Source organism: Serinus canaria, chromosome 2 (assembly GCF_022539315.1).
Source record: "Serinus canaria isolate serCan28SL12 chromosome 2, serCan2020, whole genome shotgun sequence".
Classification (NCBI taxonomy): domain Eukaryota; kingdom Metazoa; phylum Chordata; class Aves; order Passeriformes; family Fringillidae; genus Serinus; species Serinus canaria.
Genome location: NC_066315.1, coordinates 86458361 through 86471637, shown reverse-complemented (window position 1 = coordinate 86471637; position 13277 = coordinate 86458361). Strand labels below are relative to the sequence as shown.

The 13277-nt window shown below is 39.7% G+C and overlaps 1 protein-coding gene across 2 annotated transcripts in view; it reads left to right on the top strand.

Moving 5' to 3' along the window:
- EPB41L4B (erythrocyte membrane protein band 4.1 like 4B) overlaps window positions 1-13277 on the top strand; it is an 82818-nt gene that overhangs the window by 49112 nt on the left and 20429 nt on the right. For both annotated transcript variants that reach the window (XM_050971160.1, XM_050971161.1), the window contains exons 2-3: window positions 2018-2122; window positions 12837-12879. In XM_050971160.1, coding sequence (XP_050827117.1) covers window positions 2018-2122; window positions 12837-12879 — 148 coding nt within the window. The remainder of the gene's footprint in view (window positions 1-2017; window positions 2123-12836; window positions 12880-13277) is intronic.

Sequence of the window (13277 nt, the reverse complement as noted above, 5' to 3'; positions counted from 1 at the left end):
TATCATTTAAGGGCTACAAGTTGCTGGGAAAGCTCATTTAGTGACAAGTTAAATGTTACAATCTCCTGTAAGCTGTGTATGTAATACTGCATTTTATGGTCGAGCTGTGCAGTGCAGAGCTATTCTGCGTGTAACACATGTTAAACATTAACTACTGCTCGGGTACAGAAGGTGGAGTGTGCTCTCTCTGGTTTCTATTGGGTGTGTGGCAGTGGAAGATAAACATATGCTGGTAGTTAATGCTATAAAGCAAGCAACCATTAGCAGAGGAGGGCATCAAGTGCATTTTTCCTACATTTTGAATTTTTCATGTTCTGCTGTTTATTGCTTTTGAGGGTTTTCTCGTCCCTCACTTAAGCAAGATCTGTTTAAATTTTGTTGAGCTTTGATTTGGCTTCTTTTAACAAGTGCTGACTTTATTCCTTATGAGAAAATGTTCTGGATACTTTTTGTTTAGCTTAAAACAATTACTGTAAAGTAAAGATGATGACTTCTTAGCAATGTACTGTTTTAAGAGGCCATTGTAGTCTCATCTGCCTTTAATAGAATGTTGAACTTTGGTTACTATTGTCTATTATCTTCCTCTTACCTCCCTCAAAATAATGAAACAGTGTCTTACAATGACAGTTTAATGTTGCTGTTAAGCTTTTGTGGAGCTTTAATTCCGCTCTTGGAATTTGATATGATTCAATTCCTGTGCTTCTATTTTGTTAGTTAAAAAACCCTAAAAAATACAACTTAAGTAAAATTTGCTTCCTATACCTGTGCTTGCTTGACTTTCTTGGAAAAACAGAGGTGTAACCTGTCTGTTGCTGAAAAAAACTGATTTTAGACAGCCTAGAACCCTGGACAGGAGTTCTGCATGTTATGATGATGGTGCCTTTGTGCAGAAGACCACACTAAAGGAACTGAATGCTTAACTGTGAATTTTGCTCTATTTTGGGGTAAAGGGGAAATGCCTAGTATGTTAGTTTTAGAAAATGAAAAAAAAAATCCTTCAAGGTGTAAGAGGGACAGCAGTCACAAAAGTGGATCCTGATCAGCGCTTCCCTCTATAAAAGTACAGCTGTAGCTTCAGTCTCTTACTCAGATTTATGATAATCTCATGTATTTTTGGCCAAGGGGTGATTTTGCTCAAGAACTTGAAAACTTTGTTCCCCACGTAACTCAACAGGATTTGTGTGAAAAATTGGTTTGGTATTGCCTTTTTCTTCAGCTCACCTATAATCTTCAAACTTTGGTTTTCTAGTGTTGAAGACTGAGTATGTAAATTCTTGCCTTAACCTCAAAACAAGTACCAGGCCAATGCAGCCTACCTTCAAGATCTGCTAAGTTTTCTATCCTTACCTGCAGGCCATAGTTGGGGTTTTAGTTGTTAACTTTTATTTCCATGGCTGCATGTTTCAGATGGCATGCCAAGTAAGATTTGCATCTTTTTTGGCCCTTGTTTCTTCATTTAAAGGCTGTAAATGCTATGGCAATTGGCAACATAAATGAAATATTATCAAATCCCATGTACTTTCTTCACAGTGCTCTTTAAGTGTTCAGGCTCTCCAGAATTTATTTTGCAGTTTCAGTGGTGGTGTGGCACTGCATGACTGCAGTTGCTGTTGATAGCCAGCAGATTTCAGGCAGTGTATGTTAATCAAGCTTTTCCTGGAGAATCTGACTTCCTGGGGTATAAAATGACGGCTCTGTGACTTAGGGCACTTGTAGGGCATAACCCTTCCCTTTCTCTTGTACATTTTTAATATGAATTTTGAAAGCTTGCTTTGAGAGTGAAATCTGATGCTGTTGGACTAGCTGCAGACAAGAACACTGCAGGCATGTCACTGTTTGTTTCCTGAGGAAAATAAAGAGAAATGTCAATGCAATTCTTCAGACTAAATAGAATTGCTCTTTTGATATTATTTTCCTTTGTGTATCTCTTCTCACATGTTTGAACTTGAAAAGAAACACACCCAAACAAACCCACACTGACCAGTTTTTACAAAAAGCGTTTTCTTTTCTGTTACAGAAAAATGCAAAGGGACAGGAGCTGTTTGACCAGATTGTGTATCATTTGGACCTTGTAGAAACGGATTACTTCGGCCTGCAATTCATGGATGCTTCCCAAATTACAGTGAGTACAACTTAAGCTGGTTTTTATGTTTTGTGGTAGTTTCTGTTGCCTATTACTTTACTGCTGGTGCAGTTCCATGGAGAGATGTCAGCACTGGGGGCTGAAATAAGTGATGCCATGTTTGGTTCTTGCACATAAAGTACATCCTCTGAATGAATCCTGTTTCATTTACATGGCATGCATGTGACTTGATTGCACACCAGTTAAAAAAACAATAAATTTTGGTAAAGAAAAATGTGCTTTATGGTTACTAGACTCATGGTATTCAAAATGTTTTGCAAGCAAGGATTTCTTGTAAATTTTCTCTCTCTGCTGTTCTGTGCACACATTGTGTTGCTTTTTGGGTTTAGGTTCATTTGCAAGAGCAAAATGTTTTAACTGAAAGTTCTCCTCTTCCTTATATAAGGACTTCCAGTATCTACAGCTAAAATAAATAAATCTAAAAAAAGTATTTACAGATCTGAATAGATATATTAATAAGATAGTGTTAAAAGACTACAGCATTGTGATTACACTGTATTGACATATATTTAGTCTTTTCCTTTGTCTGCTCACTCTGTGTGAGCAGGAAGTTTGACAAAAAACAGCAGTGTGGGTAGAAAATATGTGTGACTGGAAAATAGGTGTTTCTTTTAGTACTCTCTGGTCAGTTTTTAAATGTTTTTTCCATGAAGATGTCTTCTCTGGGATAATATAATAAAATAATGGGAAAATGTAGCTGCATTATTGACATCCTGGGAAGGGTAGGTTCTAAGTTTATCATCCCAGAATTCTCAGCTTTATTCTCTAACGAGCTTGGGTCAAAGGATGGATCAGTGTCTAAGCAGCTGCATTATCATCTGTGTTTCACCAGTCACTGTAAACACCAAACTGGAAACCTGCCCAGGTACTGTACTAATGACTTGATACTGGAAGAAGAGAATGTGTGGGTTTGGAGAGAAGTAGTATTAATCTATTTTAACATTATCCTGATGTCTAAATTAATTTAGGTTAATATCACTGAAAACCGATGTTCTGAATGAAGTATCTCCATGATGGGATTGTTGGGTGGTTTAGTGTGTGTGTGCTCCTGATAAATTTCTAAATGTATCAATTGTGTGTACTTTTATGATGGATCTGATTATAAGGACACAGCTAATAGAGCAGAGCCTGCTTACAATGGGAAAAACACATTATATTGTCACTGATTGTCAAATCATCCAACTGGGAATTTGATAGCTAGGAATAGTTACCTAGCAAGGAGCTCCATGTTTTGAAAGAAGGGAAGCAGAAAGGGAGAGTGAAATATCCTTTCTCAGCAAGAATGAGGGCAGATCAGTCAAAAGCTGGGCTGAGGAAGCTGGGAAGACTCCTTTTCTTGTATGTTTGCAAAACTGCAGGGCTCTTTTGACTGGTAAGAAGGATGCAGATTTGAGTAGCTGTGTCTTCTGTATGTAGCTCTCTCACTGGTGTTGAGGGCAAAATGTGCAAGTGTTTCAGCTTTGTTTGTTTGCTATTTCTTTGTTCTTTTAAGGAGGGAAGTATATAATGCATCTACAGTTGCAAGAGGGATGAGGGCTGTGAACAGCTGCTTGAGGGGTCTGAAAAAAGCCAACTCTGGTTGCAGGGCTTTGGTGGTAGGGTTGTAGTTGTCCGAATTAAGAGGAGTGTTGAGGGCAAAGATTTTTACCTTCCCTGACCTGCAAGGCCAAAAGCTCTTACTTGGCTCTCGTGCTTTTTGGTCTGGCTCAAGGTGGGCAGAGAGTAGAGCTTAGAGAACTTCAAGGCACAAGCTTTTTTCTTGCCCAGCACCCTGTGCCAAAAGGTTCCATGCTTTAAGAGGCTTCCTTCATCTGTTTTGAACCTGTGACCTGCTCTTTTTGTTTGCACAGCAATTAATGCCTAGCCTCCATGGGCTTCTGCTTAGTGCCAGCCCAGACACACAGTGCCAAGTGGGGGACTGGGAGATTAAAATTGTGTAAATCCCTTTGAGGCTCTGAGCCTTTGTCTTTAGTATGTATTGTTAAGGGCTAAACATCCTTAAGCCACCATTACAAGTAAGAGAGCACAAAATAGTCTTTGAATAGTGGAGATTGCTTCTGTGTGCTCCAAGGCCAGCAGCTTTTGAGTGCACTGTTTCCTGCAGCTCTGTAACTTTGCCTGAGACTTGGGACAAGCAGTGTTGATAGCTGTGATTTAGAAAACAAAATCGTGATTAGAGTTTATCTGCTTTGAAAGAGAAAAAACTTTAATTGTTTGAACAGCTTATTTTGAATACAAACCCCCAGCATAAAGCTGCAAAAAGCAAGATGTCAGCAGAAAATACTGTAATGCCTATTCAGTGAACTCTGCATTAGTTTGTATCTTGTGCTCTTTGAAGATATCCATCAGAAGGATAGAAGGATGTAGATAAGAATCTAATAGTTTGTTCTGAAACAAATCTTAGTGTGCTGTTGTATTTTGAGTTACTTGAGTAACTCTTGAAGTAGAAATATTCCAATTCAAGAAAACAATTTCCTATTCTAGCTGTTACAGAACTTCAACAGAGATATAGTGCTTGGGGTGATTGAAGGGTGTCACTCTAATGTAGGAGGTCTCTGCAGTGGTTTAGAGAAAATGCAAAGCTTATTGGGTTTTCAGTTACTTTCACTACTGTCTGTGTTTTCTAGCAAAGCAGGAGGCCTTGAAAACTTCAGCTGAGGTTAGGAATAGAAATAGTAAAATCTTGGGAGACCATGCTATGGAAGTTCAGTTGCCACAAGGAAGTATTTCACTGATCTTTGTAGGAACTGGTTGCATGCAACATTTTCAATGGTTGGTTTGGGTTTTTGACACTTATTTTTGGCATTGGTAGCTGATGTTTATTCATTTTCAATCCAGGAGTGCCCTTTCTCTAATTCTAAATCATCTTAATAAAAAAATGTGTTAACCATCTTTCTGTGGTTAACAGCTCTTTGTGAACTCTATATTTTATAGTCTCTCAAGATTTAGATATCTCCATTTCTACAGTTGCATTCTTTGTTCCAGTTTTCTGTCCTGTGATGCCAAAACATAAATTCCCTCCCAATCCCTCCGGTGTTTTACAAGAATTTATAACTGAAGGACTGCTCATGTTTATTAGCTTGGAATTTGCTTGCTTCCATCATAATTTTGTTTCTGTTCACGAAAACAATTGCAAAGTAATTGAAATGGAAAGATTTTTAAGATAAATCTTTGAATTCTCTATTTTTTTTTTAATTTGTGCAAATGTCATCCCTGGAAATGGATGGAAGCAAAAGAATTAAATTGCCCCTTTTCTCACATGTGTCTCTTTCAATGATCCTCTAAGTCATTTAAGTCCTTTATGTCTGATCTCTAATGTCACAAAGACCCCTTAGATTACTTAGATTAAAGAAGGTCTGTATGGAACAGCCTTTCCCAGCTGTGCTCTGCAGCCAGTTGAACCCTTTTGAGGATGTGTGGTTGCAGCCAGTGTATCTGGCACGTTGGGAAGCACTGTATTTACACTGTGTGCTCAGCAGGAATGATGAGGGAGGACACCCTGTGCCTCCTGCAGGTGCTGCCCATGGCTGTGGTGGGGACCAGGGTTCCCTGGGAAGATGAGTACCAGGACCAACCTGCAGTGAATTGTCCTGCTAAAGCATGTTTGCATCTGAACTTCTCAGTATTGACCAATTTCTAAATTGGGTTTGGATGTAAGAAGTGAGAGGACAGTGGAGGGAGGCCATGGAGAAGGTTGTATAGAAGTGGAATAGGCTTTCATGAAAGCAATTGCTCCAAGTAAAAAAAAACAAGAGGGAAAAAAAATTGGCCAAGACTGTGTTGCCCAAAGTGGGCCTGACCAGCAGCAGTGTGTCATGATGCACTGATTCTGACACTGAGATCCTCACCTCTATGCAGGGCTGCCTTCTGGCCAGGTTTTTCTTAGAGAGTCAGGACCATGTATGACTCACAGCAAAGGATTTTGACAGTGCTGGGGGGGCACATAGGAAGCAAGCTGGATGACAAATAATGTAAGTAACCTTTGTTTCCTCTGCACACCAAGAACTAGATTCCTGGATGTTTCAGCAGGTACTGGGTCAGGGACTTGGAGGGCCTTGGTTCATTATGATTGCCTCTGCTGTATCTATCTGAATTTTCTTTAAGGGCTCCTTGATGAGGTTGTTTCAGCTGCTGCTTTTGATATTACTGTCATGACTTCTTAAGATGTGAGGGTTGGGGAAAAATGAGCAGTTCAAACCAGTCAATTAGCCTCATAGTGTGATATCTGAGAGTCTTTTTCCTTTGTACTACTTAATACTTTAACAAGTGTTCATGAAGCAGAAAAAAATAGGGAAAAGCCTTTTTTTCAATATACTGGATATGGGAAAGAAGGGAGACTGGTAAATATTTTGATATTGCTGTTTCCTTTTCTGCTACTGTTAGAAACATACTATTTTCCCCATGATTAAGCTGTGACATTCCTCTGTGACTCAGTTTCCCATCCCTGAATCTCTCTTGTTCCTCTGGATGATGACCACTTTGGGACTGTGGTGGTTGCAGGACGTGTGTCTGTGGATTGTAGCCAAGAGCAAAAAATGCCAGTCACAGATGGAGGGTTCCAAAAGCTGTAGAACATCCTGTAGCACTCAATGCTTCAGTTTCTAATAGTGGCAGTGATAGGAATGCCAGTTCAGTAACTGGACAAAGGCAGTGTGGCTGACTCCACAGCAATGCAGAACACCTGATGGATGTGGAGCATTTCCATCTGTTGCTGTCCAAGTCTGTGTTGTGGTTTGTGAACACTTGGTGGAAGACTGCAAAACACTTACAAATTCCAGTCTTTAGTCCTCCAGTAGCACCTGCTGTTTTGGGAGGACGTTTTTCTAACACAGACTTGAGAAGCAGACGTACAGGGCAGGTGGTTGTTGTGCTGTCTGTCAGTGATGCTTCTGCACCTCTCTCCTGAGTGTAAAGAATTCTCTCTGGGACAGCAAACAATCTGTGCTGGTTTCTTTTGTCTTTGTGTGTGGTTGGAGCATAAGCTGAAGTGATTTCTCAGTTTTCTTCCAGTGATATAGTCAGGTTTGTTGCCTACTTGTTACAAATACGTTCAGTTTATTTTTGAATGTTTGGACATAGGAATCAAAATTAAAAGTAAATTGCTAGAATTGATCTGCAGTGGTATCGGCTTTCATTGTCTGTAAAGTAAATCTAATGAGAAATATACTAGACCAGGAAAGTTTTCTATATAATTTTTATATAATTCTGTGTTTTACTTCTGTCAAGTCTGCAGAGCAAAATATTGTCTGGTTATCACATGGATATAAATTAGGATAGGCTAATGGTCTTGAAGGATGTCCTTACATCTCTCTTTTATTCTTGGTTACTTTATCTGGTCTGCTGTAAAACCACATCATTTGTCAGGATACTTCTGAGATGGCTCTGTGCTGACTCAGACTGGGACAGCCAGGCTTCCGTGAATGCCACACAATATGTGGAGATCTCAGGGCTGGTAAAGATCCATTAAGGCCTACCAGTGCCCTCATGGCTCTGGAATTAGCATCTGTGGCCTTGTACTTCCCAAGATCACAATCTGGAGCTTTATCACAGCTCCATCTGCCCTTCTGCTGCTGGACAGCTCTGCCTGCACCCTGCATTGCCTGCGCTGTCCCGCTGTGTCTGACTTGTGGAAGGCGGCAGCCCTTCTTCTCAGGGCGAGGGAGAACTTGGCATGGGAGCTGCAGAATGGTGTCAGATGAAGGGAGCTGCTGGAGGGCAGCTGGTCTGCCTTGTTCAGGCCAGGGACAACTTAGAAAACTGACAAAACTTTGCACCTGGATCAGGCTGGTCCTCCAGCAGTGTTGATGTGGTTCTGTACCACTGTGCTGGGGCCCTGTTTCACAAAATGCTGACAGCAGTCTTCAAAGGGGGTCTAAATCAAAACTGGCCAGCTGAGACTGAAACCCCTCTAAGTAAGATCCTGCCACTATCTTGAGAAAAGTTGGTCTCATCTGTGCCCAAATGCAAAATTTTCACCTCTTTGATCCCAGCTTGGTTTTATAATGTGAATGCTATTTGAGTAGAAGTGTATTGCCTTTTTTCTTTCAAGTTGGGTAGGTGAGATTGTAGAGCAGCATCCTGAAAAATGCCTGTAGGTCTCATCTGTTGGAAGGGGTGTCTCTATCCAAGCTCCTCATAGCAGCTTCAGTTGTGTCTGGTTTCTTGGGGCTTTGTGCAGTCGTGTTGGATACCCTCGAGGACAGTGGCTCCACAGTTCCTCTGGGCACCTGTGCTTTGACTGAACAGCCTCATGGGGACAGTCTTTGTCTAGCTGGGATTTCTCCTGAGTCTGGTGCCACTCATCCTTCTGCCATGGAATACCTCTGAGAGGTGTCGATCATCTTCTCTACAGTCTTTGAGTAGGCAGCTGAAGTCACCAGTCAGGTGAGCCTTCCTTTTCAAGAGGAGCATAACTTTGTAGGAGGGATTAGAGAAACATGAGAACAATACCTCATTGTTTCACACTGTGAACTCTTGGGAGATTATCCTGCTTCTAAGTGTCTGTTTGTGTACTCCCTGAGTTTCTACATTACCCCAGTTCTCATTTGGTATTCTTTTATTATCATAATAATGTTGAAAGGTGACGTGCAAAAAAAAGAGAGCTTTTGCTCCTTTGCTCCCTTTTCAATCTGTAAATGTAGAGAAATCCCCAAACTGTGGTTTGGTGGGTAGAATTTTTATTGGCTTGATTTTTTGATGTTTCTTTCTTCCATGTGGTACATACATTTTTCACTTCTGTGCTTTAGAAGGTTGTGTGAGTAATGGCAGGCAGCTTGGTAGGATTCAGGTGCCTAGGAAACCAGAAAGCAAGAAGACAGCTGAAGAGATAATTGACTTTTGGTTTTAAAGGTTTTTGTTTAGCACACCTTCTTTTCTGAACTTGATCATTGAGCATGATTCTCTCTCTTGTACCTCCAGGAATGACTTGAGAACGATTTCAACTGATATTTTTCAGAGGACAAGTAAAACTATCAGTAAAAATGGGCTTCCTCTTACTGATAGTTAAATATATAAATAAGCATAAGGGAGAACAGTCTATTCAAGATGTTCTTCATGCATTTTAAACTAGCAAAGAAAGCCAACCAAAAAGGGTCAAATGAATTTTTTTTTTCCTTTTCAAGTCCCCTTTGAGGGCTGTATAAATCAAGACATGGAATTTTCATTCTTTTAGGAAGCAAGTACAGAGGTGGTGGAATTTACAAGCTCAGGTGCTTGATGGGATTGTGTCAGGCTGTGGAAATCCTTTCAGTCTTCATTTGGCACTCACATGGTCCTCATAAGCTGACTGCTTTAGTAGCTGTAGTTTATCTGCTGTATCTCAACACAAATATATTCTTCCCATGCTATGTATCTATTTTGAGAAAATACTGGCTACTACCATTAGGAAATGCTGAGCTACTTACTTTTTCCTCTTCACTTCAATTAAGCAAGTGATCAACAGGAGACCGTGCTGAGATAAATTCATGCTTCCAGTGCTTTAAGAAATTGATTTTTTTTTAAATGGCGCTTCTTTCATGTGGAATTGTTTGGTGTTTGTTTTCAAGACATGAATCCCAGTCAATGGCTACTGTTTATGTCAGTTAATACCACAGGAAGCATTATTCATTTGATAGAGCAAAGAAATTTTGCTGAGATTAAAGAGGAATAAATGGGAGTTAATCCAGCATTTGACTTTCCAGTTTACCTGACAAAATTAAAAGAGGGACCACAGCATTATCTGAACCTGATGATGGGAAGTGGAGAGGGAGGTGCTGAGCTCTATTCCCTGGTATACATGGAAAGGATGCATGGGAATGGTTCAAAGCTGGATCATGGGAGGTTCAGACTGGACATTGGGAAGTATTTCTTTACCAAGAGGTTTGTCAAACACTGGAACAGATTTCCTAGAGAGATAATTGATGTCCCAAGCCTGTCAGTCTTAAGAGATGTTTGGACAATGCCTTTAACCTGAAGTGGTCAGGCAGTGGGACTAGATGGTCATTGCAGATCCCTTCCAGCTGAGCTACTTGTTATGTTCTAGCATAATCATAGAATTCTGATTACCTGCAGTTTGATCAGGTTTGGGGTTTTCTTCCCTTACTGTGGGTAAAATAGCTTAGACACTGTCTTCCTATCAAAACAGAGTCCTAAAGCAATTAATCGCTTTCCTCCTCCTTGTTCTGCACTGATATTTCCAAGTCTGAACAGGATACGGAGATTATGGTGGGGTATGGTTGAAATGAGTCTGGTCAGTCCTGGTCCTGCACTGTGAGATCCATAGTTAAGTTTCTTTGGTGAGTCCAGATCCTGAAATTATGTATGGTCATTTAGCCAGAGCACAAGACAAGATAGGCAGAGATACAGTCTTAGATGCTGAGAGAAGAGCGAGGCTCCTCTGGTTTTATTCAGCTTCCTAGTGAGACTTCAGAATTCATTGCTTTCACTTCCCTCTAATTGAGTCAGCAAGCAGTATGTAGCCAAGCCCAAACCTATTTTAGGCTTTAGCTAGAATGCTTTGATTTTTTTTCAGCTCAGAGGGACATTTGGAAGGCTGGTGTAGTACACAGTGTGAAGAAGCCCTCTGACATTATCTGAGGCAAAGAAGTGTTAAAATTCAGCCTGATTTTCACAGAAGTTGCACAAAATATCTGACTCTGAAATTGGAGTTGGTTCATAAATCTGCATGAAAGCTTCCCGGCCTTGGAGCTCTGGGCCAATAATACTGTCAGTCCATGCCCTACCTCTGTCTTTGTATTTAGGATCTGTGTGGTGGCACATCACACACTTGATGTGTAGTGCAGGATGGGGGTGAAACAGCAGCTCACTGTTACTTCTGAAGAGAGGTGACTTTAATGCTTGCTGTGCTTTATCTCCTGGAGCCGTCTGCCTCTGCCTGCTTAGGTACAGAGAGTGATGAGAGCTTCCTGTCTAAGCCGTAGTCTCACTTAATGGTCTGCACAAGCAGCTCCTGGAGTCTTGTTAGGTATTTTTTTAGCCATTATTTGAACTATTTGCACTTGCAAATAATCAGTTTGAAACTTACTCTTATTTGAGCTTTAATGTACCTTAAAGACCACATGCCAAGAAAACGGACTATCAGCTGGTTTTCATTGGGAATTATTATAGTTCAGGTTGTGCAGTGCTTGTTCCAGAACATGGTGCTAACAGGAGGTTTTGGCATGTATTATAGATGTTTTTTACATGAAGCTAAACTTTTCTTTTAATGCATTAATTATATTTGTCTTTGAGGGGCTTTTCTTTAGCCAAAATAAATATTGAATAGAAAGACATTTTCATAGCTAGGTGTTTGAAGAATAAAAAAATTATGTGCCCTGGAGCTATGAAAGTAACAGACTTATATAATTTCAGTTAAAAAAAGGCAAAGTTTCAATGTTGATATTTTTTTCCTTATCAAAAATTTGAGATTTCACAGAGCTGTAATTTTTCATAAGAGAGCAAAATAGAGACAAAATAAATTACTTGCAACTCTAAGAAATTTATTTCTATGAGCTGCTGTAATGTTTTATTTCCATTACGGTAGAGATTTCTTCCAGATTAGGGATTATAAGAATTGATTTCTTGGCGGCCTCATCTAAGGGAGTCTTGCAAGTCTCCTGCAAATAAAATCACCTTCAGAATCATTGTTCCATTTCTCTTTCTCCCTCTTAGTTACTTTAAGATTTGTAAGCTGTCAGACTTTTGATCTGTACACATCCATACCTGTGAAAAATTATTGCATTGGTTTAGAACATAGTAATACTGGTATTTATTTACTGACTGGATAACAAATAATTCTGGACATTTATTCAGCCATAGAGCATAGTGGTAGGGTAACAATAAGTAGTCACTGAGAGATTATCCTTTTTCTGAAAACATTAATGCTTTAATAAGAAAGAAGGAAGAGGGGTTTTTTTCCTAAGATTTTGTTTCATAGTACCTAGTTCATAATTTTAAATTATATTTAAAGATAGAAAGCCACTTATTTCAAAGAAATCCAAAACTCTCTTACCACTTTGTGAGACAGAAGCATTTACATGGAGTTGCTTTAAATAAGATTGCAGGCTTCTGTAGGACATTGAGCAAAGACTGTCAGAGATTTAAGCTAAATTTACACCAGATTGTGTTTTTATTGCTGCCTTTCTGTAGATGAAACTTATACTGACAAGAGAGTGCGCAAACTTTGCTGGAAATCGTATGTTTATGTCATCATTGTTGCACTATTCCACATCTTCTGCCTTAGTTTAAAAAGGAAGGGGTGGGATATACATCAGTGTTTCCCAAATGCTTTTCATGGGGTTAGGTCTCTATCCTTACCTTGAAAAACTTGGCTATGGAGCAGTGGAAGGCAGGATAGTACAGACTCTGGAGAGTTTCCATCAAACAGAGGTTTAAAGGAGGCTGAAACTCGGGGTTTGGGGCAAAAGGGTGCCTTCCTTACACACCACTGCTTTGTGGCCTTGAAGCTTTTTCTCTGGAAGAGTGGCTTCCCTGGCAGTACTGATGAATTTAAAAATCAGGCTTTCCCATGTGGAAGAAGGGAAGTTGTTAAACATGCCAATAAACACTTTCACCGATACGCAGAAGTTTAGACAATAAATACGGCAATAATCCCTTGTAAGAGACTTTTATCTGTTAAATTTTATTGTAATCAGTTTATGGAGTCAACAAAATCTTGAAATGGAACTGCTTCTAAGTGTGGATTTTCTTTTTTTAGCACTGGTTGGACCATTCAAAATTCATTAAGAAGCAAATAAAAAGTAAGTACTGTGTCTCTGCCTGTTTATTTTGTTACTTCCTAAAGAATTGGAATTTAGTGTATTGGAACATGATAGAGAATGTTTAAATATGGTCTTCAATGGAATAAATATTTCTTAGAAAATAGTTTTAATTGAATGGGTAAATGGCTGACTATATTATGTCTAAAGGCAAGAGCACTTATTAAGCAGTAGCCAGGCTTCAGAAGCCCTTGTTAAACCTGTGCTGATTGTCTGAGGCAGAGTAGGTTGCCAGGTAATTTCAGTCTGATCTGTGAAATTGGGTTGCCTGGACACAGATCGCCGTTCCTGCCAGTGCTTCTGATCCAGAACAGATATCCTGCAATTTCTTTCAGAGAGTGAACGGAAAATACCTCACTGTATAATGATTAATTTTTAAT